The 25,875-nt window shown below is 25.2% G+C and overlaps 1 protein-coding gene across 2 annotated transcripts in view; it reads right to left on the bottom strand.

The window, feature by feature from the left end:
• Positions 1–986: 986 nt before the first annotated feature.
• The window catches only part of LOC129962384 (voltage-dependent calcium channel subunit alpha-2/delta-3-like), a 452,772-nt gene continuing 427,883 nt past the window's right edge, over positions 987–25,875 (bottom strand). For both annotated transcript variants that reach the window (XM_056076138.1, XM_056076137.1), the window contains exons 25-38: positions 24,760–24,908; positions 24,367–24,454; positions 16,991–17,104; positions 14,879–14,991; positions 12,634–12,773; positions 11,544–11,579; positions 11,378–11,440; positions 10,302–10,372; positions 10,120–10,195; positions 9,471–9,523; positions 8,323–8,387; positions 5,999–6,152; positions 3,143–3,335; positions 987–2,274 (exon numbers count right to left, since the gene is read on the bottom strand). In XM_056076138.1, coding sequence (XP_055932113.1) covers positions 2,158–2,274; positions 3,143–3,335; positions 5,999–6,152; positions 8,323–8,387; positions 9,471–9,523; positions 10,120–10,195; positions 10,302–10,372; positions 11,378–11,440; positions 11,544–11,579; positions 12,634–12,773; positions 14,879–14,991; positions 16,991–17,104; positions 24,367–24,454; positions 24,760–24,908 — 1,432 coding nt within the window. In that variant the 3' untranslated portion in view covers positions 987–2,157. The remainder of the gene's footprint in view (positions 2,275–3,142; positions 3,336–5,998; positions 6,153–8,322; positions 8,388–9,470; positions 9,524–10,119; positions 10,196–10,301; positions 10,373–11,377; positions 11,441–11,543; positions 11,580–12,633; positions 12,774–14,878; positions 14,992–16,990; positions 17,105–24,366; positions 24,455–24,759; positions 24,909–25,875) is intronic.

Here is a 25,875-nt window from a genome sequence, read left to right as displayed (position 1 = left end):
GAGATGTTACATGAGTTGACTCCATTAATAAATAGTAAGGTATAACATTAATAAATCCTAAAAAAAGGTAGCATAAAGATTGTTGCCAAATCACAATAATAATAACAATATCTATTAGGAGAATGACAATATTTCAATGAAGGAATCAGTTTGGAGGGCAAGAGTAGATGAAATATACAAAAACATTCACACTTGCACAAGTTTACAAACTGATGAGCATACAAAAGTGATATATTGAGATCTTGCACCATAGCTTCTGATTCTTGTAGCATAGATATTTATACTTCAGAAAGTACAGATTACTTAGAAAAAGAAAAAGATTCCATTTTTAAAGAAAGATGGGAAAAGCTCTGGAGTGTAGAAAACAGAATTATGATATAATTTTGAGTATTTACCTCCAAAATTTAAGTAACCTATTAGGTAAAAGTCTTGCCAATATGTTATATGATATGTATAATAGTATTGTTCCTAAAATGTGACATTTTTTTAGATGAAAATTAATACAGAATTCTATAAGATAAAATAGTTACCAATTAAATATATAACAGAGAAATTTTGTTTTTTTGGGGGGTGAGCGGGTGGGGGGATGGGAGGAAAATATATAGATGCAATGGACTATAATACATCATAACACATAGATTGTGATATAATGATATAAGTATTTTCAGATTTTTTTTTTTTTAAATATCGAAGCATTATTATTAATAAAAAAAGTTTAGGAATGAATGACGTTGCAAATGAACAGTAGAAGAAATAAATAATCAACCATACAATCTTGTATGAACATGAATATCAATCAATATACAGAAAGAACATTATACTAGGCTGATAAATTATTATTACAATAATATCATGAAAAAAGAATAGCTATTTGTGTTTGGGGAAAACAACAACAACAACAAAACAGTTTTTTAAAAAAGAAAAGATTTTTTTTTCATTGTAAGTAAATAAATGAAAGAATAACATAATTTCTTATCTTTGCCAAAAAGTAATAATAAAAATAAATTATTTTTAAAAAGGATGAGGAGTGATATTTTAAAAATTTCAAATTATTCAAACTTACAAGTTACTATATCAAACTGTTGAATCAAGTATTTATTTCAATAAAATATTATATATAAAAAAGTTTTCACTTTAGGGAAAAATATTTTTCTGCTTGAAAATGCAATTACAATAAGAGGAACATGGCCTTTCAAGTCAAATTTCACCTCAATTTCAAGCTTGACTCTTCTTTAAACATTTCTTGTCTTAAATGCTTAATTAAGACAAAAAATTAATGGTTAACGGGCTTATTATTATCATATGTATTCACTTTCGACTAAAACACACAATAATAAACAGGGCAAAGTTCTTGTTAAAATATTTGATTAAAAATTCAAAGTATTCATTTTTTATATATACAATTTTTTAAAAAAGAATTAAATAAGAGAAACAATTAAGTTTGTACATAAAAGAGGGTGAATTTTACAATTTTTACCAATCATCCTTTCAAATTACATAATTTCTATTGTTTGAATTAATTGCTCTTTTCTAGTTTCCAGATTAGTTTGTAGATTTTGGAATTTATTTTCCTTTCTGTTATGCCATCACCATATATCCGAGTTTCCCTCCTAATTATAAGCATAATTTTTTCAAATGAATAATTCAGTATAAAATTTACTAGAACACGCTATGAAACTAGACATTTAAAGCATCTACTAATTTTTATAATATTTATCTGATAAGTTTTATAATACTGGAATTTTTTTAATGACTGATATGTAGGAATTATAATTTCTTGTTATTATAAGAAATTTATTGATAGAGATATCAGGTGGAATATTTCTATATTTCATATGGAGCAAGTATTTAAAAAAAAATAATAATTATATTTTTATGGATCTAAATTTTTTCCAGTTCGAAGTAATCTGCACAAAACACACACTGAAGTGAAAACTGAGCCTCTTTGACTGTATCACACATGGACCTTATTCAAAAATCCAAACATCTGCAATTTGCTGAAATTTCTCTTCATAGTACGTCCAGACTAGTTGGCACAGACACATAAAATATAACAATTTAACAACAATGTCTGGGTCAGCAAGGCAGGTAGTACGCTGAATGCAGCCTCCTCAACACAAGGCAAGACACATAGATACTTTTACTTGTTATCTTTATTCAAACATGGAAATGTAGCAGGATGTAGTGAAAAATAGCACTTGCTAACAATAAATTAGAAATGCTAAAAGCTTTAATTACACTACAGCTCCCGCATTCATTGTTCATGTCTGTTTCCTGAAATATAAAAATAATGTAAATAACAAAACACGCAAATAACCAGACACTATATTTTTTAAACTATTCTTGAAAGTAAACATATTATTCTAGAGCAGAATTTCATAAAACCTTTTATCAGTCAGCAAAAAAAAAAAAAAAATTCATGCTCATATTTCAAACTGAAAACTTTTGTGATGGTTCTCAGATTAAGAAATACTGTTTACAGTTTTGATGAAAGTTAATAATAGATTTTGCTCTTTATTGTTGAAAAAAAAAGTTAAAACAGAATCTTCATTTCCCTTATCGCAGAAGAATGAATATTTTTATTATTTCATTATCTAACTTATATACAAAACTTAACTGTTATGTTATTGTTATTTATTGCTGTTTTAACTATAAGGATTATTCTTAATTTAATAATTCATGCAACATACTTATTAAAACTTATATTTGGGTTCTCAATCTTAATAAAGAAAAAAAAAATCAAAGGACTTGCATAAAAATTACTACTCTACTACTATTCATTTCACAAACACATCTGGTAATATCAAGACAAACCAAAGTTACTAATCAGTTTCCCTTCTCTTCTCCCCCCCCCAAAAAAAACTTTAGTGGATGTATACTTTGCTTATTTTTCAAGGACTTGGAGAAAAACAAAGCATTTTTTTCCCAGGTCCCTAATGCTTCGACCCAATTGATCATTAGTGAACCATTGGTCACTGGACAACCACAATATCCATCTCAGGGATTTTTGATTGAAGAATCCATAATATTAAAAACATATGTTACGATTCAAAATAGCACAACATCCATTTATGAAGGCATTTGGAGAATTTAAAAAAATGTTATAAGTATTAACATAAAAATATTTGTAGGCAATGCTTACTTCTGGATGATAATTGATGCAAGGACTTGGACGTCGTCTATATATGTTTTGCTTCATTCGTAGACATCGTAGTGTCTCATTTTGTTTCACTTCTTTTGGCTCCAATTTAACCGAAGTTGTTTCACAAGGACACGTAGTGTAAACAACTAACATAACCAGGTTGGTATAAGGTACTTGTTGCACTATAAATTGCCTGGAAGAGGTTTTTGTTTTGTTAGTTAATAATACGTTATGAATATTAAATTATTTGTACATGTATATATGACTTAATCACATTATAGCCGAAGTAACAATCTTTATTCGCTACACAAAATTTATGAAATAGTACATTATGATATTAATAGAAAATACATATGATTACAGATGAACAATTGTAGCAGATGCTTATAATGAATATCAGACATTCAGAAAACTAAAAAAAGCAAGACGATGTAAAGCAAGACAAATTCATTCATGAATGTTTTGATGGCAAAGAATATTAATTCTATATCTATTTAATTCTATATTGAATATTAATAATTTAATGGCAACCAATTTTTTTATTATCTTTACAGAATAGTTCAACTATTTTTTTTTTATCTTTATGCTAGAGTTATTTAATTGTACAGGCAAATGGAAAAAACAGTATTTTTCTTTTGCTTACTTTAACACAAATATTATGTACATTTCTGTTATTGGAAACTGTTAAACATTTAATTTCAATGAAACTTAATAATTCATTAATTCCTAGTTTTTGATAAAAATTACCAGTTTTATAAGCAATGAATGTTTCTTTTCCTGAACTGAAGCATTCTATACGTAATAATTCCTCCTATTTGCCCTTTCATAATTAATTCGTTTTTATAACAACTTAAATTCAAAGACAAAAACATTAACATTTAGTTTCTCTCACACTCCTGAACTCTAATTACTGTAAGTTTAACTGTCTGACATTGATCTGCTGACTTGCAGTAACATTGCAAATTCCATAATATAAAGTAATTCCCATTTTGAATGTACTAAACATAGTTATGTTTAGGTAAATGACCTTTTTTATAATTTCTATTAGTTGATTAACATGCAGACTCTGCTTTCATTAAAAATGATCATCTTTCGGATCACTACTTTAAATATCATTTGAAGAGTTAAAATGATTTTTTATTATTTAAAACAATATGCTTCAAGATGAAAATAAATTGATTTTTGGATCATCAATCTTTCTTATCATATTTCTACACAGTTGAACGTCATTATATTACAGAGCGAAATTCAATTAATTATGTTGTAGCGGAACGTTATGTACGAGGATAGAACCTGGGACCTTGTGGTTTGCAGCAGAGTAATAAGACAAAAGTAATACTAATGTCTCGCAGCTGTTATTTGGCTTATAAGCTTTCACTACAGACTCTCCCTCCAGTGAGTCGGAGGCGAGACAAACTATATGGCTGGTGAGTGGTGATGTATCGTGGCTGCTGAGTTTAATGCACCTTACCCCTTTTTGATTTGGAGAGCGTGTGCGAGTGGTTGCTGGTAATTCACCTGAACGCCAACAGATGGCGCAATGAAAAAACCAAAGTGTTGAACTTTTGTTTTTGTTTAGAGACTGACATTCTTATGGGATGCTTGGATGAAACGGGTGCTTTCTGTACACGTGTTCGAAAATGTGTAATTTGAAAGCTGTATGCAAAAAATCTATTCGCTGTATTTAAATCTGTAATTCATTCTTATTCTGGCTACCCATGAATCGCTGCCAAATAAATATCGAGACTTGGATGAGGTGAGTCATTTCTTTATTAGTCCTAATATTCCTTTATTTGAATCCAACCAAAATTTATACATTCTTTTGATTCTAAGTCATTTAAATCCTTAATTAAATCAACAATTGCTGTTGCGTCAAGCGAGTCTGAAGACTGTGTCAAGTCAATCTAATGACTTTGGTTTGCTGTGGGTAGATGGCGCCATAACAACTATACGATGGTTGAAGGTTCATTGTCCGAGATCACCAATGTGGAAGTTGCATTGGGTATAAGCGAGGATAGGCTGGTTCGCAGCCGAGTAACAAGACCACAAGACAAAAGTAATACTCGTGTCTCGTAGCTGTTATCTGGCTTATAAGCTTTTGCTACAATATATAACCCATATATTAATATCGTTTATATATTATATAAGTGATAAATTAACCAGGCTCTAAAAATAATTCCCTCATTGCTTGAACTACATCTTCATGGTAATTTTAACTTTAGAGTTGCACAAGCTCTTAATTTTCCTGAGAAATTGGAACACTGAGGCTTGCATAATATTTCTAAAACTACATGAGATCATAGCTCTTTCATGTTTTCCACTTAACAATTTGATTTGCCATTCTTCTTTTGGCATATTTGGACAAAAAGATCATGACAAAAACAAAAAATTGGATTTTATTCATGAAATTTTAATTATAAATTCAAAACAATGAAAAGCGTTAAAAACATCTACAATTATTTCTTGATTATGCACACATATACACTTTTTTTTAAAGAAGCATAATTGGTAAAATGCATTCTTTAAACTACAAATAAATAATTATTCAAATAAAGTAGATAAAAAGATTAAGTAAATAAAGTAGATATAGATTGTGTCAATAGTATTAGCTTCATCTGCTATAAATAAATTGCAAAATATTTTTTTAAGTTACAAATTTAGTCTGACAAAATTAGCTTTTAAAAAGCACATTAATGAATGAATTGTTACTACAAAACATAATAAACATGGTGAAAAAAATTACAATTAAAATTATCATAATAATAACAACAAATTGGATTATAAATTATTTGCTGTGAAATACAACAATGGAAATGATTTTCCAAGCTTCAGCTAAGAAAGGGCAAACGTGCTTACTTATCACAGCCTGAAGAATGGCACATGGATAGACGGCCTTTCACTGGTTCACCAAATTCTCGTGGTAACATTTCGAATAAATCTATCTCTTTTTCACAAGGATGAGGAACTGTTTTATTTGGTCTTTCATTTCCAGGATTTTCATAATCAAATTCTGCAGTTAAAAAGCTTTATGTAATTTAATATCCACATAAACATGAATGATATTTAAACAAACAAAGAATGTAATAAATTTAAAATTCAATATATTTGAACAGTGAAAAGTTTAAAAACAATTGCATAAATAATAAGTGATTAAGTGTATCTCTGCACATTTCTTAACACCTCTATATTTATTGAAACTGTACTAGATTAAATAAAACTTAAGCAAACACAGTGCATGAAATTCACAGTTTTTTTTATTGATTGGGTACAAAATTGTTTGTTCTTTGAATATTCCTCTCTTTCTGAGTAACTGAATTCCTCTCTTACTGTTTAACAAATATTTGAATTTATATACAAATTTATGATTTTTTTATTCTACATATAAAACATGATGCAATTGTTCAATTAAATTAATATTAAATTAATAATTATATAATTTAAAATTACATTTAAGAAAGTAACTATTTACCAATCAAAACATTTATCATATGGAAATAAGTGGGAAAAAATATTTTAATGCAATTATGTGTTTATAGATTGTTAGGATAATTATCTGATAGTGAAACAAATATCTTAACCAAATAAAATTTAGCAACCTTATCAAATTAATACAGAAATTTACAAAAAAGGGCAGAAAAAAAAAGTATAAGAATTCATTAAAGGAACTGATTTACTCATCAAGAAAGAGCATTCTGAACAAACTTCAATAAAACGATAAATAATAGATTCTTCAATAAAACGATCTAAATTTGCCTTGTTCAGTGACAGAAAGAAGGAAACAGCAAATGTTACAAAATTATAACCACTTAAAAAAAATTGAAATTGAAAAAAAAAAAAAAATTATATTTTGCTAACTTTTTTGTAATTTTTTAATTTCTACACATGAAAAAATTATGAAGTTTAACTTGCTCTTTGTTTGGGGGAGGGGCAAAAATCTCATAAATCAAAGCAATTATATTTTTCTTTGGTGTCGCATATTAAAGTTTGACATAAATTTTGATGCACAATTTTTTTTTTATCGAAATCTATTAGATTAAAAAGTTTTGCACGCTAAAAGATGATGGGGATCTAGTAGGAAGAGATTTATAGTTCCTTAATAAGTAATTTGCCATTTATTAACGATTTGATAAATTTACAAATTCTTCACTAAATCATCCTTTTTACCAATATTAGATAGAAAGGAACATTCTAATCGAAAAATTGTGCATGTATATTTGTTTAAGGAAAATAAATATTATTTTGTTGCTTCTAAATAATTTATTATTATTGAAGGATGCTTTACATCATACAATTACATTTTTTTATTATAACCCATACACTAAAAAAATTTTCGACAATGACTTCAAACAAACAAACAAAAAAAATCAAGTAGCTTCTATTAATTCTTGAAAAGCTGAATACTCAGTATTTCTTTTTCTACTTTCTTCTAGAAGAACTAGTTATTTTTCTTGTTTTGGTGCAAGACAAGTGACTATAAGCTTGCCAAATACTAAGTGAAATAAAAAAAAAAAAAAAAAAAAATCTTTATTTTTTGAAACAGCATTTGGCAATTCTTAGAATTTCATTAAAGCTATGAAAATTGTTTTCTCAACACATAACCATGAATTATAATATTAAATTTAATGAAGAAACTTACTCAAAACAGGCGGTTTATATATATACATATATATATATATATATATATATATATATAAATAATCAACATATTCTATACAATCCTGCTTCAAAATACATTTACATTTTTTTTTTCCGCCAATGAATTATACATCCTCTAAAAGTAAATAATTTTTGAATGATATATTTATTCTAAAACAACCTTCAAAATGTCAGAATATTTCTAATATTATTATGTCTACAAATCTAGATTTGAGAAAACAAAATGTTCAGAAACTCTGAATATATCTAGAGCACATTCACTCCTGTTGTGTATTAGTATAATGATATTGATAAACAGTGGCTGAATATTCTTGCTTTTTGATTTTTTTTTTTTAAGAAACTGAAGATTTTAACACAGAAAATAAAGTAGATTTATAAGAATTAAAATGATTAAAGTTTTGAGAAAGCAAAACATTCAGCTTAAAACTATATAAAAATCATATAAATTTAATAATAGATTTATTGTATAGTATTACTCAATTTTTAACCCATAGGGAATACAATTGATTCATTAAATATCTTACCATTTGAAGACGCCATTACCCAATCTCTAGACCACCATTCATAAAGACTAAATTGTATGTATAACCTAGAAATAAGAAGGATTTTATTTTATTAAAATACTGAATATATAACAGTACAATTTTTTATAACACTGATTTAATTTTTTTTAAAAATAAAATATATTTTATTTGATTTATGTTATTATTTTATTAATGAAGCAAATATAATTTATATTCATCAAAAAGTTATGACGAAAATATATAATGCCTAAACTGAAAGTTTCAATCTTTTATTTCCAATAGTGTTATTTTTATGTTAAATTTATTAATTATTTTCTTTTCTCCATTTGTTTTCATTAATTTAATTTAAGGCCCTGGAGGCTTAATGACAAAGTTTCAGTTTGAGGTCAGCGCACTTGTAGTTTTGAGGCCCAATTTTACCAAAGAACTGCTTCGTATATGGACCTGGTGCATGCTAAATTTATTGTGATCACACATTCTCCTACTGATGTGGATGTGAATTCAAATATCATCAGACAAAATTAAAAGGTTGGTCTTCAGATAAATTGTAGTTGTAAAAGGAGCTTTAAGATATTCATGAAGTTTCAAAATAGAATATTAATCTAAATAAAACAAATCTTTTCCTTAAATACAACCATAATTAGCCAGACAAAATATCTTCAATAAAAACATTTGATTTTAGACCAAATAAGTTTTACAGCTCTTGAGAGAAAATTGTTTTGTCTAATTTAAAATAGGCTTGCTTAAAAGTTAGAGTCATATTTGCTGCCAAATGATTATCACCTTCTCAAAACTTGATATAGAATTTATATAATTTAATTAAAAAAATAAGTTTAAATAAGAAAATTCCTTTATAAGTTTGAAGTAAATAGAATTGAATTATTACTTTTAATTAGATTATAAAATTATATTACTCAGATTTCAGTCATAATTATTTTATACAACTCTTTCTAAGGTGCATTTATAAATGTATTCCATCTACATGCAAATAAAGCTATCTAAGTTGGACAATGCAATAACATTAAACAAATGACAAGTAACAAAGAGATATAGGTATATAATATTCTGGTTGCAGAATAATGAGTTACATTCCATATAAGAAAAAATAAATTGTTATCTAAATTGGAAAATGAATTATGTAAACTTACAAAGCTAGTTTACTCCAAATCCAGTTTAATATATTCCGTATTTGATGAAGTGGCTAAAATAGTAAAATACATTCATTAAAAATATTTAAAAGGAAATTTTATTTTTAACACAAAAAAGATAAGCCAATTAATATTTAAATTTATACGTTTAATATATTTCTTGTAATGTTTAGCAATCTGGCCCATCCTATAACCTAGTGTTTTCAGCAGTATCATAAACAATAACAGCAACTATTGTTTGTAATATTGCTACTACTATTCAAATTCATTTCAATTTTTTTATAACACAATCTATCTTTATAATGACGATAACACACACACACAAGCATGCACACACTATAGTTTTGTCTTTAGAAAAGCTATTTTATTTAGGTATGTGGAATGATATAAGTATTACATTCTGTGGAGATGGAAGAGCATAGCATAGATAAGGATGGCATTTAATTAGATACACAATGGCAGATTTAAGATCTTCAAAATTTGACAACATTTGCTCTTGATTTATAATTTCAATATGGAGTGCTAGATAAATTTGTACTCGACAAAAAAAGTTTAAAATCACGAAATCCGAGTGGATGTCAAATGATAGTGCAACTGTTATATCTAGCTTAAAATTCATTTATAACATATACATAAATTAAATACTTACTGTAAGAAGATATGGAGAAAATCCATAAGTAGGATCAATTTCCAGACATATGGCTTGATAATCAAAAGCATGCACTCTAGAAAAAATGATACAAGACGAAAAAAAAATAATAATGAATATATTAAATTGACAAATAACCACATATTAAGAAAAAATTAAAACTCAGAGAGATCCTAACTTACTTTTTATAAATTCCTGTTTCTATCATTGAATCGAACAGAGTATAATCTATTTCTCCAAAAAATTTTCCAGTCTGCAATGTTAATAAATTATTGAATAATTAAATAATATTAAAAAGCTAGTACATAGCAATAAAAAAATTTCGTATTTCTATTTCCTTAAAATTATTACTGTGTTTATGTTAAAAATGGGAACAAAAAGATATTAGAATTACTGGTTGGTATTTTAAGATTAATGAAAATGAGCTCTATGCTTACTGAAGAAATAATTACATGGGAAAGAAAATTTCACACAAATCAAAATATAATTAAATGCACAAAGCTGTTTCAAATAACTGTATTTGTGCATAGCTGTCAAAATATTCACCTTGCATGAATTTCTCTCTGACTCTTATTTCATATTTTACATGAAATATTTTTTAAACATTTACATAATATTGATACAAAAATATTTAGTTTAATTTAATGATACATAGAAATATAATTTTATGAAAACTCTGAAGTTAACTTATTCTAACAATAAAAATAAATAAATAAAGCAGAAAAATATTTACAGAAAAAAGTATTTTCATATTGAATTTCAATTCAATATTTTATCACAAAATAATGTTTATAGCAGTAACATTTTTAAATATTTTAATATACCTATTCATAAAGAGCATTAAAAGTAATATGAAAAATTCCATAAAAGAGTAAAATAATTGTATTTAAAAAAAAATGCTATTAAGCAATTGCAATATTGTGAATCACAATATAACAAAATTGTTTAAAAAAGACTTTGAATGAAAAATGTTCAAGATCTGGTACTATAATTACCTGATATTAATGAAAAACTAGAACTTCACCCACCCTCCAAAATTTAATGTTCACTGTCAAATTTTTTTAATTTAAGTAGAATTTTTAGAAATGATTTATAAAACTTGGAGTTTATAAAAAAGTTTATATACAGAAAAATATGTCAGTAAAAAAATGATTTTAAAAACATATTATGATACACAGAGACAATGGTGTTTATTAAGATATTCAAATATATACAAATATATAAGATATACAAATTTTTACAGAGAAATTATACTCACATGCTCATGTTTTTCAGAAACAACTATAAAACCATTATTGTCTAACAAGAAGCAATCTAGTTCCTGAGGGATTTAAAAAAAGAAAATTAAAAAAGTCATTAAAAGTTACCAAAACAAAGAAAAAAAAAGGGATTTGAAATTTTTTTTCAATTAAAATTAAATTTACCTCGTCACGACATCTGAATCTGCACTCTTGCATACACTGCAATAAAAAAATATCCATCATTACAATTGGGCTTTACTTAATAACAGTAAAAAATGATACATTAGAGGTTAGTATTATTGGTTAGTATTATTCTGACAAAAAAATATGGGAATTTAATAGAACATACTTTTTTTTAACAAGAAACTGCAGGATTAATAATAATAATACATAACCATTATTTAAGACTCTATTTCTGCAACATAATTATATCACTAAAATTTTTATCATGCAATGGCACAAATTTTAAAAACATAAAAGAAATTTTACTTAAAATAACAAAAACTAAAAAAATACTTTTATTACATTTAAAATTAATTAAATTAATCTAAGTCAGAAAAATTTATTGAAAGGAAATATCAGTGATCATAAAAAGGAAATATATAAGAGAAATATCAGCATTAAAATTAAATATCAGTCATGACATACTATGAAAAAAAAAGCTCTCATATTCACAAATGTAAAACTTCTGCTTCTATACTATACTATCTGGTATCAGCACATTCTAAACTACTGAATTTACTTTATCTTCCTTATCAAATGACGCTAAATATAAGCTCACCTGATTTGTATTTAAATATTATAATTTAATATTTAACCTTAACGAATTTAAAATAATACAAAAATTTGCTAACAGAGTTTTTTTTTTTTTATCATACCAAGAAGAAAAGGAGGATCATGAAAAGCTTAAATGAGTACTTTGACAAAGTATAGTAAATTGAGCACTCTGACAGCATTTAATTTTGCAAATTCTTTGCAATTCTAAAATATTCAAAATTACTGACATTTGGTTTTCAAAAATGGGTTTTAGGTTGTTTTTTTTCACAGATAATGATATTTAATAATAATAATAATAATAATAATAATAAACGAAAATGCAGAAAATTGAAAAGCAATAAATATAATGAAACTTAATAATAAGAAAGCAACTGATATTTATTTGATAGCTTTGATTTGTTAGATCTCCCACATTTTTAAAACTAGTTCATATTTATATTAAAATGTATTAATTCTCTGCAAAATTCATATAATAAACTCAAAAAAATAGTCATACCTTTGAAGTTGTGTCAAAAAATCTCTCAGCAAATTTTGAATGCTGAAACTGTAGACCTACTACTGCAGCAGGGGCTTTCTTTTTTCCTTTTCCGAGAAAAATTGCATGGCTTCCTGTGACTAAACTAGATTTTCTGTTGGCTGTTAAAGAAAGATGTGTGACAACAATATATTTAAACTGATCTAATGTTGTTTGTTAATTTGAACATTTATTGAAACAGTAAATAAATTCTTAAGTGAAATTTTTAAAACAATTAAGAAAAAAGTCAAAATGAAGTACTCAATGGAAAATGGTTATTTCAAGTTATGTAATTAAAATATTCAATTGAAAAATAGTTAAAAATCATGCAAGTCTGATTCCACTATCATAAGAGTATGGGATAAAAATAGCTTTTTTTTTTCCCCCCGAAGTGAGTGCATACTTTCAAAATAAGAATCAGAACTGAGAAATATGTATTGTAATGTAAAAAGCCACACAAAGCAATCCTTACTTAGAAAATAGGGGATAGACTACATATTAATAAATAAATGCAATGTGCATTTAAAGTGAAAGAAATATTGATAACTTAACTATAGCATTTTTCATATGAATTTTCATTAAACTGATACTGTAATCAAACTGAAATTAACCTTTTCATGAATTTAAAGTTCATTTGCAAAGAAGAGAATAATTCTATCAATATTTACTTTCAGAAGCCCAATGCATTGAGAAAGACATAATAAGAAAGAAATTCATTGATTATTTAGTTTATTAATTTAATAATGCTATATATTTCTTTTAATGCCTGATTATTGATTAACTTTATTTAAATACTGAGAAGAATAAATCTTAATAATGATTTTGTCAAGAAAAAAGGTAAAGTTATTAAAATAATATCTAGATTATAGTCTCAAATTTGCCGCTCAAAGAAAAAGTTCAGATTATTATCAAGATATGTAACTAATCTAAGGCATCCAAATTTAAGTTAATTTTTTTAAAAAAACAAACCAGAAACTGAAGAAGCTTCAGTGCCTTTTTTGAATGCAAAGAATGGATAAAACTTAGACATAATGCATCATACTAAAAATGTGAGAGGGGAAAAAAAAAAAAAAAGACTTTGAAATAAATTTTAAACATGGGTAGAAAGTTTTAAATTTTTGGAAATTTTTTTGTGTGTGTTTTTTCATAGATATAGAATTATTACTTAAAATATACAAATATAGGTAACTAAGATTCAATGTTGTTAGATTTAAAGGCAAAATTCTGTGAATTTGGGATGCCTGAATTTTACAAATATTTTATAGCTAGGTTTTATTTCCTGTTTGAAAGTATTTATTGATATTAGCAATTATATTCACTTTTGAAAGGAAAAAAAATCACTACTATTTTGTTTTGTTTGTCCCCCTACTTTATTTGGCAATTTTCAGATCCAAAGTTTATGGATTTACTTGATGATTTTCAAGTTGAGTCATCTTATACATGAGATACCAAAATTTCATCAAGATGGTTGGTTCATAATTTATATTCTTTTCCTGTTTTATCATGGTGACTAAAATAAACATGTACTAAAAATTATTTTACCAGATACAGAATTACTAACATTCGATTTGGATCAGCTTTGAAATTGGTGATACCTACTCACCTTGCTGAAACTTACACACTGTGGACAGATATTTCTTGATGCACAAAAGAAGACAGAAGACACCAAGTGCCCAGAAAAAAAAATAACTCTACCTATATTTTAATTTTTTTAAAAGCTGCTTTCAAAATAATATTAGTATAAAAATTGAAAGTAATATATATACAGATTCATGTTAAACAATAATTGTTTATTTGACCTGACCACAAGAATTCTTAGGTTAAAAATGAAGAAAGGCATCTTCTGCTCTTATTGTAATAAACACAGTGACCATATAGATATACAATATAATTTCAGAGCAGCAAAGCAGAGCATAATAAAATTCCATCAACATCCCACAAAAAAACATTTCTAATTGGATACATTAAAGTTTTTCTTAACAGTTTTTAAAAACAAAAATTTATTAAACTAGATCTAAAAAGATTAAAAACAATTGCATAACAAAAATGCTTATGAATATTTTGAAAAATGTAACTCATGAATTTCATAAAAACATATCATTAACGTAAAAGTGTTTGATAATAAAAATTATTTAACAAAATTTAAAAATTAAATGAATAAGAAAGTTTTATGAATAAAAATTGTAATTTAAAAAGAAATAAAAATTATTACCCATCCAAAACTCACCTGCATCAAATGGTACAGAAAATACAAAAGCAGAGCTATTGATGTTATGGAAATCAACAGCTCTTCTATAAAATTCTTCTTCTGTAGCTTTTGTATGCGATTCAAAGATAAGTCTGAAAAATAGCATACTCGGTCAGTTATACTGGATATGCATAACATAAAGAACTGAAAAATAACATGCTTAATCAGCTATACTGCATATGTATAATATGAAAACAATCACAACATTATATCTTTTTTAAGCATTAACATCAGATGAGCATTATTAATCACGAAAAGCATTCCATGTATCCAAAGCAAAAACAGCTAACAATAGTACATGTTTAGATGTGAAAGGAGCTGGTGTATGAGTTCATGAAATGATATTCTGTTTTGATTCCTCAAAAAACATAAATGTATCTTTTATTTCAATCCAGAGTATTTAATGAATTAATTTAAAAAAAAAGAGATTAAAACTATTCTATTAAATGAAATGGAAGTAAGAATTCAGCTACTCTGCTTTAAGTAATTAATAACATTCATATTAGTCCTTATTACTTTAAAAGAGATAAGAGGCCATGCTGGTTTGATGGCAAAGCCTTGTCTTTAGGGATAGAAGTTCCATTTTAAAAATCAAATTCCAGAAAAGATCGACAGCATGCTAAATTTATTGTATTATGTTGAATACCCTCCGGTTGTGACATAGAGGTTCAGAAAGTGAAGCGGTAGCTTAAGTGTTATTTCTGTCATTTGACCACGGTTCAATATTATGCAGTATATTCAAATGCATCTGCAAGCAGTTTAAAATAAGATGATAATCTAGCAAATGCAGAAAAAAAAATTGCCCAGCACTTAAGTTTAAAAATTAATTTCAAGACTAAAAGAATTTTGTACGAAGTTGGAAACCAGAATTCTGTGACACATTTTATCCTCTCATCCAATATGACTTTGTGGGTCTTCTTTAGTAAAATTACTATGGTAAAAACAACAGCTATGGCAAAAGAAATGTCAACATAGATTTACAGCTATTAAATTAGGTACAAAAATATTGAGGAAATCTCAAAGAAAATATTGGAGCAATCTAAATAAATAAATAAACCCTATTTTTATTTCTTAAGTTTTATGTTTGCTTTCAATAATGCTTGCTATTAGAGAATTTTTTAAATGAAATAGAAATATTAAACTTGTTTTGGCCCTTTTTGATTTGATTTTTATAATATATTTACTATTCGCATAACAACCTGAGATTTTAATACTATCGATGTAGTGCAAATAATGTATAATAATTTTTAATTTAATGAAAGGATATGACATTGAGGACAATTTGAAAGACTAAAATTGATCTATTATAAACAAATTTTAAACACAAAGTTTTTAAGACAATTATTGATGAATCCACCAGTCTTTAAAATTTCTCAAAGCTCTAAGTACAACATGCATGCATTTCTAATTTAAACCCTCAACAAAAAAATAGCAAAAGAAATCCAAGTCATGCTGAGTAATTTATCTTCTCATTCATTTAAATAAATGAAATCTAACATTCAACAAATCATCTTTTAAATTTAGTGATTAATTTTTCCTATTCGGTATATATAAATGTTTAGAGCAAAAAAGTACCAAATGTAATTGTTACTACACCAAACTGATATAGAAAAGTTATATTGATAGCATAAGTCTAGAAACTCCACTAAAGTAAAAAAAAATAGTTAAGGATTTGCCAAAATCTTGTCAGCAGTAATATTAAAGGAAGTTATAATTGAGTAGTAAAGGCTCCACATTTCTTAGAAATTTGATAAACTTTGTACTTCTGTTCAATGATTAGGCTTTTGATGTATCGCCAAAATGAAAACATTCAATCTTCTTCCTCCTATCACCTTTGAACAAGTTGTGAATATCTTTTCTTTTTCTCTAATACGCAATTAATTTAATACAGAAAATCGAAACAAGTTTTCATAACCTCAGCATTCTCTGACTGATTTAAAAAAAGTAACTTTAGGTGAAGTATTGTAACTTCGCACCCTGCAATTACAAAACTAGACACGCTAAAAAAATTACATCAGTATAACACATAATATTATACACAAACAATTAAAAGGTTAATAATGAAATTAATGATTAAAAGATGAATCTTACTTTTCTGTACTGTTATGTCTATCAGCTGGTGGACGGTAATCAATGAATCTTAATAGTCCGCTGCGAGTGGCCACAAATGATAAAGTAAGTCCAAACATCTGTTCTAGCTTTTTCCTGAAAGAAAAACCATCTAATGCTATAACAAATGTTCTATGATAACGAATTCTGAATATAAATATTTTTGCTGTAGTGAATAGAAATTCGATTTTAAATATTAACCTAGTATTCAAAAGTAAATGTTTCCTTCAGAAAGCAAATTTTATGTACGCAGATATAAGATACATACATAAACTAATATTAATTTATACTAAAGCATAACAATGAATTATTTTTCTTGTATAAAAAAATAAAATTCATTACACACACACGCACACGTGCACACACATTGAGACATCACACATGATATGTCAGTTAAATAATATAGCATAAATTCCAGCTAACATACCAGATCAAAATCACAGTAATTTATTTATTTTTTTGCTGCCTATTAAGCTATGTGAGAAACTTTTAACAAAGATAATATGACTGATATAAAATAAGTTTTTTTAAAGCATTCTGTTAGAGAATATTGGTCAAAACAAGATAAAAACTAAAGTAAATATTTCAGTTTAGATCAGACTAATGGAAGTAATTTTGAGTAAGGGAAAAAAAAAAATTCACCTTCTCAAACTTTTCCTATTTTTAACTCGCCATGTGATGCATCAAAAGTTAAATTAACAGTTTTATAGCAGTTTTTCCTGATGGAGAGAAAGCTACATTTAACTTATTATAATTTCTGTGTGCATATTATTTTTTGTATAATTAGGTTTCCTAATAACATTTTTTTTACAGAAATGAGATAAAAAAAAACTCATATTTACAATATTAGTCTTTAGAGTAAAATCAAATTCCACTCTCTCTTATATTAAAAATAATGCAAAAAGAAAGAAAAAAAAAAGTCATGTTTCAAATCACATAATTCTGCTTTTTTTTTCTTATTTGAAAGTTCTGTTCTTAGTTTTACCATACATACTATGATTATGTTATACCATTATGATCTTATTTTGTTTACGATCAGAATAAATATAACTAAAATTATATTAAATAATAATCAAATTATAAACAAGAAATTTAGTATTAATAATAGCATTAAAAAATTCTGGAATTATATAAAGAAAAATATAATAAGTTATTTGTTATAGAGTTCAAATAATTATTAACCTTCAGCCAAATAAACACATATCACCTATTCAAGCATAATGACATATCAAAAATTTCCATAAAATATACCATTTATAAGCAACTAACTCTTTTTTCATAAAAGTTAATAATAAAAGTTAATTCTTTTTCATTTTCCAGATCATTTTTTTTATCATAAATGATAAAAAAAATCATAGGACTTTCAAAAACAGAAACAAATAATTTGTAACTATCAGAAAGGAATGGCATACTCAGAAAAGCTATAAAGGGATATTCCACAACTTTTTAGATTTTATTCTATTTACATCTATTAGATCTAAATATATTTGTAAGGTCTGTTGTATGACAGAAGGTTAAATTCTTGCAACCTTATGCAAACCTCTGTAGAAAATCTTTATAAATAATGAAGGAGAAAGTGTTGAGTTCGCATTTTACATAAGAGAAGTTAGATTTAAAACTATTAAATTTGGCATTTATGTATTTTAGAGGATGGAAATGTGCACTTTGGAGTAATTCCTTAAAAATTTCAATTAATTAGTTAATTAAAATTTTGATGTTTCTCTCCATTACAGTCAAAAATATTATTGCACAAAAATAAATGTTACACACTATTTTAAAGTTCACAATTTTTTTTAATGATATCAATTTAATTGCTGTGCAGTCGTTTTGCCTTTTCTAAAATAAATTTTTAAAATATATTCAAACTCATTTTACAATATATTTCACTGTTGTAAAGAAAATCAAATCATTTTCATGGTTGCTACAAACATTTTATCCTGGATTTTTCCCCATTGCTGATGATAAAAATATTAAAATATAATTTATTCTCTTGTGACAGTAGATTTCAATTTAAAAAATACTTTGAATAAACTTTTTAAAATTTTGTCATATTTATAAGTAAGGTACAGCCTCACAAATAAGCAATGATGAAGAAATTTTAAGTAAGCTTTATTTAAATAGTTTCAGCAAGAAAAATTTTATGTTTAATCACTTTTGCAAAAATGAACTATAAACAAATGAACTACTTTTGCTACAAATAAAAGTTCAAATTTTAGTTGAGATGATAGAAAATTAGAGAAACATATAACACAATGAAATGAACAATGTACGGTTTCTAAAATATCTATCAATATATCTAACTATCAATCAAAATTTGAAATTTAAAAGTAATTTGATAAGGATACTATTAAAGGTCAAGCTACATAAAACACTTAATTGGAAATTGAATTGAATCATGACAATAAGTTAGCTGCCAATGGGGTTAAAATACAATAAACAATTCACATAGATTGTATTTATTTACTATTGCTTATATCTATACTTAATTGTTGCAGTGAGTCTATTTGAAATATACTTCATTAGTATTTAATTCATGAATTTGTTAATTAAAAACATTGAATATCTTTGTAAAATACTGTAGATAATTTCACATTTGTTTAACTTGTCTTTATGAATAAAACATAATGTAGTTAAAATAAAAAAATATTTTGCACTATACTGAGAATAGTAAAAAAATGAAATTATAAATTAAAAATAACAAATCACTGTCTCAAGAAATTTTTTTATTTAAAATAATTTAATTTTTTAAAAAGAACTGTGAAAGGATGGGGGACCCCCCCCCACACACAACTACCTGCAAGTATGTGCTCTTGATTTTGGCTCAGAAGAAAAAATTGAAATGTCCCTTAACAAAATATATTTCATAAATAATAATAATAAAAAAAAAGGATGCAAAACACCATGCATACACAACACAATAACCTCACAATATACAAAACAGTGATTTTCAATCTGACCTTAAACAAATAGAACAAGCAAACAAACAAAGCCATCAGCCATAAGTGAATAAGAATATTTTATTATCTTAAGTGAAAAGGAAAGAAAACCAATGATTTGTGTATAGTTAAATAGATACTTAAATTATATAATAAAAGGTTTTAGATTTGAAATTAGCAAGTACAAGTAAACATTAATTTAAAAATAAATGTTAGGGCAATAATAGAAAAAAAAATGCTGATTATTTATATCACATGCAAAGAAATGAATTATTTTAATAGCCAAAAACAGAAGGGAAATATTTTTGGTAAGACTGAATGAAGTTAAATAAAAATGCTTATTAGAATAAAAACTTGCAAGTACAATACATATATAAGAAAAAATTACGAATTTTGCATCCTGTGTGATCAAATAAAATTTATTTATCAAAATTAGAAAAAAAAAAAGAATAATTTAATTCTGATTTAATATCACACGATTTTAAAATGCAATAAAAACATGAGCAGAAAAAAAAATTTTTTAAAAAAATTTAGAATTCAATATATTTTCGAAAAAATGCAAATGAAATTGAATATTCTCATTATGATGCCAGTCTCTATAGTGGTGTCGATTGATATAATCAATCCTCTCATATGCGTAAGCATGTCAAAGTACGGCATCGTACAATCTTTATCATGTAGTCTGAGTGAATTGTTGGATTAACAGTCATTTTTTTCATATTGTCAAATGAAAAGCATGATACTGAGAAGTTGCCCTGTTTCTATGTTATGCCATGAGGATGTTTAATATACTATAGCCCATTTAGATATATCAAGAACACATACATCTTATGATTTTTTACAGCTATCAGACTGTTCATCATGGGGAAAATATTTGTGAAAAAAAAATAATAACAGCTCAGGTTGTGGTTTTTAAATATAAAATGTAAGTCATATAACTTACATAACACAAATACTGCTCAGTGAAACATACATAATTGTGGCTAGACTTTCTATTTTTATGTCACAATTGATTTAAGAGAATATTCTAGAGCAAGTACACCATTTTCTAATCTTTCACACCATTCACAAAAGAATTCAAATTAAATATTTAATATTCAAATTTTTAAAGATGAAAGTCAGCCACAAGTCATTCATAATCTATCAAAAAATGATACAAGTTGCTGTGCAATATTGGAAAGTACTTTTTGTTATCTAATTATGTTTAGAGGAGAATTATTTTTGTTATGTAAATTGTATGACTTGCATTACATAACAAAAATATTTATTTATTAAGAAAATTGATGAAACATTGACAAGACTTAAGTTTAATTTGAACTGAGTTCTAGAAGCAATAAACATTGCATGTTCAAACAAATAAAACTACAATAACTTACCAGTCATCAGATGCTTTATTCTTTAATCTAAAAACTATAGAATAACACCATAACCAAATAAAATATAAGTGACTTACCATTACCTGAAAAAGAACTAGTTATTAAAGTTATAGTAATATTTAAATATGGAAAATATCAAATATCTAAATTAACATTACATATACACATTATTTTCTCAAATTTTGAAACATAACACAAAATACAAATTCTAAACTTAAGAATTTAAAAAATCATACAATTCAAATTTTATGTTATTTTAAGAATGCATTTTAAATATATAGAGTCCTAATATTCACAAATGAAGTAAAGAAAAACCCTTATCTAAACAGAGAATGATTTATATGGAGTTTGTTTAAAATAAGATTATAATCATTAATGGGGCATAAAGATTTTGCAAAGACAAATTCTTCAATACAATGAAAGAAGATAATCAGGTAAGTCATAACATTTATGATTTTTTCATTAAAATTTGGAAAGTAATTCTATAGAATTTCTTCTTTTAAATAATTCCTTATTTGTACCCTTTTATTTTCTTATATAAAAATTGTAAAACACTTTTTAAGGTAAGAATTTATATATATATATAAAAAAAATCCGATTGGCAACTGTGAATAATAATAAAATTAAATGGAAGTTTATTCTATTGGTATTTACTAAGTTCATTCTAATAATAAGTACAAATTGATTTGATATACTTGATTCTATTAACTCAAAAAAAAAAAAAAAATGCTACACTTAAATGAAAGCATAATTAAAATAACACAGTACAACATTCAACAGTAACATACCAAAAAAGATGAAGGAAACATTTACTTTCAAACAACAGATCCGATATTATATTCAGAGAATTTGCAGAAAAATTTTTATTAACTTTTTTGTGGTTTTAAAATGTAAAAAAATCTAGTTCATTCATTTTGAATTAATAGATCAGTGATAGAACTCAAGCATAATCAAATAGTTCAAACTAATAAATTTAGTACAAATAACAAATTTAAGAATTAAAAAATACACCACAAGTAAGAATATCTTTTTTAAAAAAACTAGAGCTAATCATAGACACCATTCTGCTGAATTTGAAGCCACTGATTCAAACTTTACCTGGGCATTAAAGACATCAGGAGAACTACCGGGCTTAGCAATAAATGATAAATGAAAGATTAGTTAAAAAATTTAGACATAAAAAATTATTTGACCTACAAGAATAAGAATATTATTTTTCTTGAAACAATTATATATTTCCCTATTTTTTATCAATGAAAACGTAACTGAAATAATTAAAATAGATTTCAAATACTTTTTTTTTTTAAAATTTTGAAACTAAAGTTTTTAATTATAATTGCCAAATAAAGGTAATGCTATATAAAGTTTAAATACATAAAAATGAAAATTATGTGGATCTTTTACAAAAAAAATGTTGTTGGTGATTAATGTAGTAATATAAAAAAACAGATAAACCAATAAAGAAAATATACAAAACAAAAACCAGCAGGATTGAAATAAATAAAATTTTTATATTTCTTGCTAGTTAGGCAAAAATCATAATGCTATTTTGGCATGAATAATTAGTGAATGTTGTTTCTTGAATAATTTAAATAAAGTTTTGTAAAACATGCTAAAAACTTGTACAGTAACTAAATTTTTAATAGTTTATGCAGCAGAAGTTTCATTTATTATATCCTTTAATTATATAAATTTCAAGAAAGAAAAGAGGATTAGTTCAAAGAAAATATTATACAGATCAGAACTGCATACTTCTTTAGTTTAGTTGAAAATTATATTATAATTAAAATATATTTTGAGATTCACCCAGTTAAAAGCAGAACAGAAAATTTCCAGTCGTTAAAAATAAATGAATAAAGAAAATATTTTTTTAAAATTAAGTACGATAAAAAATGTAACATCCACATAATTAATTCGCTTTCTTCTAGTCATAAAAATAATACCAGAGATAATCACTGTAATCACAGGAAAAAAAATATGAAATGATGTAAGAAAAGAGTTTTTAAAAAACTCTTTTTTATAAGTGTCCTTTATTTTTATTCTAGTGAAAGCAATTATACATCAATAATAAGAAGATAATGCCAATAAAAGGATATTGGTATTTAATCAAAAGATGCAGACCTCTTAATGTTAGCTGTTAAAATTCACATGCAAGAAAAATTGTGATTCATAATATTTATCTTGGTACATAAAGATAATGGAAATTGATATTTGACGACATTGTTTATATTTCACTTACAAATTATTTATTTTTGCAATTAGTCTTCCAATTTAATTAGATTATTTTGTTTATTTATTTTGAATCTGCATCAAAGATAACTGTTGATAAGAAAGCTTTAAAATTATTTTAGTAATTTATTATTCATACTCAATAAATATATTTTCTATTATTTTATATATATTTATTTTCATACGTCTTTTAAATTAACAAATATTTAAGCAAAATATTTATTTAAATACACTTCCAGGCTATTCTCATTATAATATACAAAAAAAAAAAAAAAAAAAAACACATTTTCCATGAAGATTATGTAAAATTTCTCTGACTTAACACTTGGGTTACATTAAAAAAATATCAGTGATTACATAAATTTGGCATAATGATTTATGGTATTTCTTGAATATAATTTGAAAAAGGAAGTAGGATACAATTAAAACATGCACTGTTATTTTATTTCAGATAACTACAACAACCAGAATAAAATAAAGAAATATGTGATTAATGCTATTAATTAATCTGTAACAAATTATATACACATTGATACACCAGCCTAATCACACTGTAAATTCCACTAAAATATATTAGCATGAAAATTCCTGTACTAATATCTAATTGTTCTGCATATAACTGTGTTATTTCTGCGATAATTGATGGAATCCAACAAAAATTTAAAGTTTAACTAATTTAATATGGAGAAATTAATGCAATAATTTGTAAATTAATATCGTGTTTAAATGGAATAAATTTTTAGACAGAAGTCAACAAAAATTTAAGTTGTATTGATTATAATTAAATGTTTAATGTAAAGAAGAATTTTCTTCTTACTCAGCATTCTTAATTTTATCACATTCTTCACTGTCTACTGCAGTGGCCTTGGCATCAAAAACGAGACTTTGTATCAAATCTTTTTCACCTAAATTATTTAAAGAAAAATACATAAAATTATAATTTTATAACATTTAAAGATTCACTTAAAAAAGTCATAAATTTTAAAAACTAATTATTACTTTTTAAAATATAATTTACTGTTAAATATAAAAATAAGGGTAACTTTTTTACTCTGGGAGTGTAATGAAAACAGCAATCAATTTAAATCAAGTAAATTCTGTCACTTTAACTAAGAAAAATAGAATATTTGAAAAATTATATTACTAAAACGAAAAAATTAAATAAACAAACATATATTCACAAATATATCCTTGAGTTTCAGTAACTTACATATTGGTTTGTCAAATATGGGTGGGCGAGTGCTTCTTGTACGCCATCGAAAGTTAGAACTAGCGAGAGAGTCGGTGAGAAAGATTCTGATGTTATCTTCTGCTGAAGTATAACCATCATCTTGTTTTTGCAGATTTTCACAGTATACCCTGTAAATAGACAATAAAATCATAACTTACATTATTTTAAAAGATGCACATAAAAAGGAAATAAAAAAGGTACCTGTTAAGTAACTTAAATTGAAAAATATAGTATATCCTACTTTGCATATAAATTTTAAATTTTTTTATTACTAAACACAGGGAAAGAAACAATAAAAAATAGAATGTAATTTATACTTGTTCATAAATCTTTGTACGTAAATTCAAATAAAATTTTTATAGATTAAAAAACAAACTTATTTTTATAATTTAGCTGAATCTGTATTCATGTCATTCAAAAAGATTACATTAATTTTTTTTTTTTTTTGAAATGAAATTGACATGATGAAGGAAACTGAAAATTACTTAAGCTTTTAAATTGTGAATGACATATATGCTATATACCAGATTTTTTTTTAAAAAATCCATATTTTACTTTTAGTGTTAAATAATCTTTGCTATTAAATTTTATTACATTTTTAGCATGAATTTGCATTTATTTGATTAAACATTAGCAAATTTTTAAAAGTAAATATAATAAATCATTTCCACAATGTTGATGAGCATCATTTATTAGCATTACAATTTCAGTAAAACATATTTTAGCCATAATAATATATTGTTTTTATAAAAAGATTTAGCATTAAATCTTTTTGAACCGATTTAAAAGGACTTGTTGAAGGAGAAGACTATAAAAGAATTAAATATTGCATGAAGAGAAAATTTGTAAATGCTGCACATCACAATAATAATAATAATAATAAAAAAAGTAATTTTAGTGAAGAATAAATACACTTTTTATGAGAAATAACACTGATATTTTAATCAAAATAAAATGCAATAGCAAAAAATTAAAAATGCTTTGGAATAATTTTTTTTATTACATTAATGGGAAAAACAATTTTGTCATATTAAAGGAAAAGATTATTGATTAGCAATGATTTAATGATAGAATATTAAGGTATGAACATTAAGA

This window comes from Argiope bruennichi, chromosome 2, assembly GCF_947563725.1.
Source record: "Argiope bruennichi chromosome 2, qqArgBrue1.1, whole genome shotgun sequence".
Lineage (NCBI taxonomy): Eukaryota > Metazoa > Arthropoda > Arachnida > Araneae > Araneidae > Argiope > Argiope bruennichi.
This window is presented reverse-complemented; position numbering and strand designations above follow the sequence as displayed.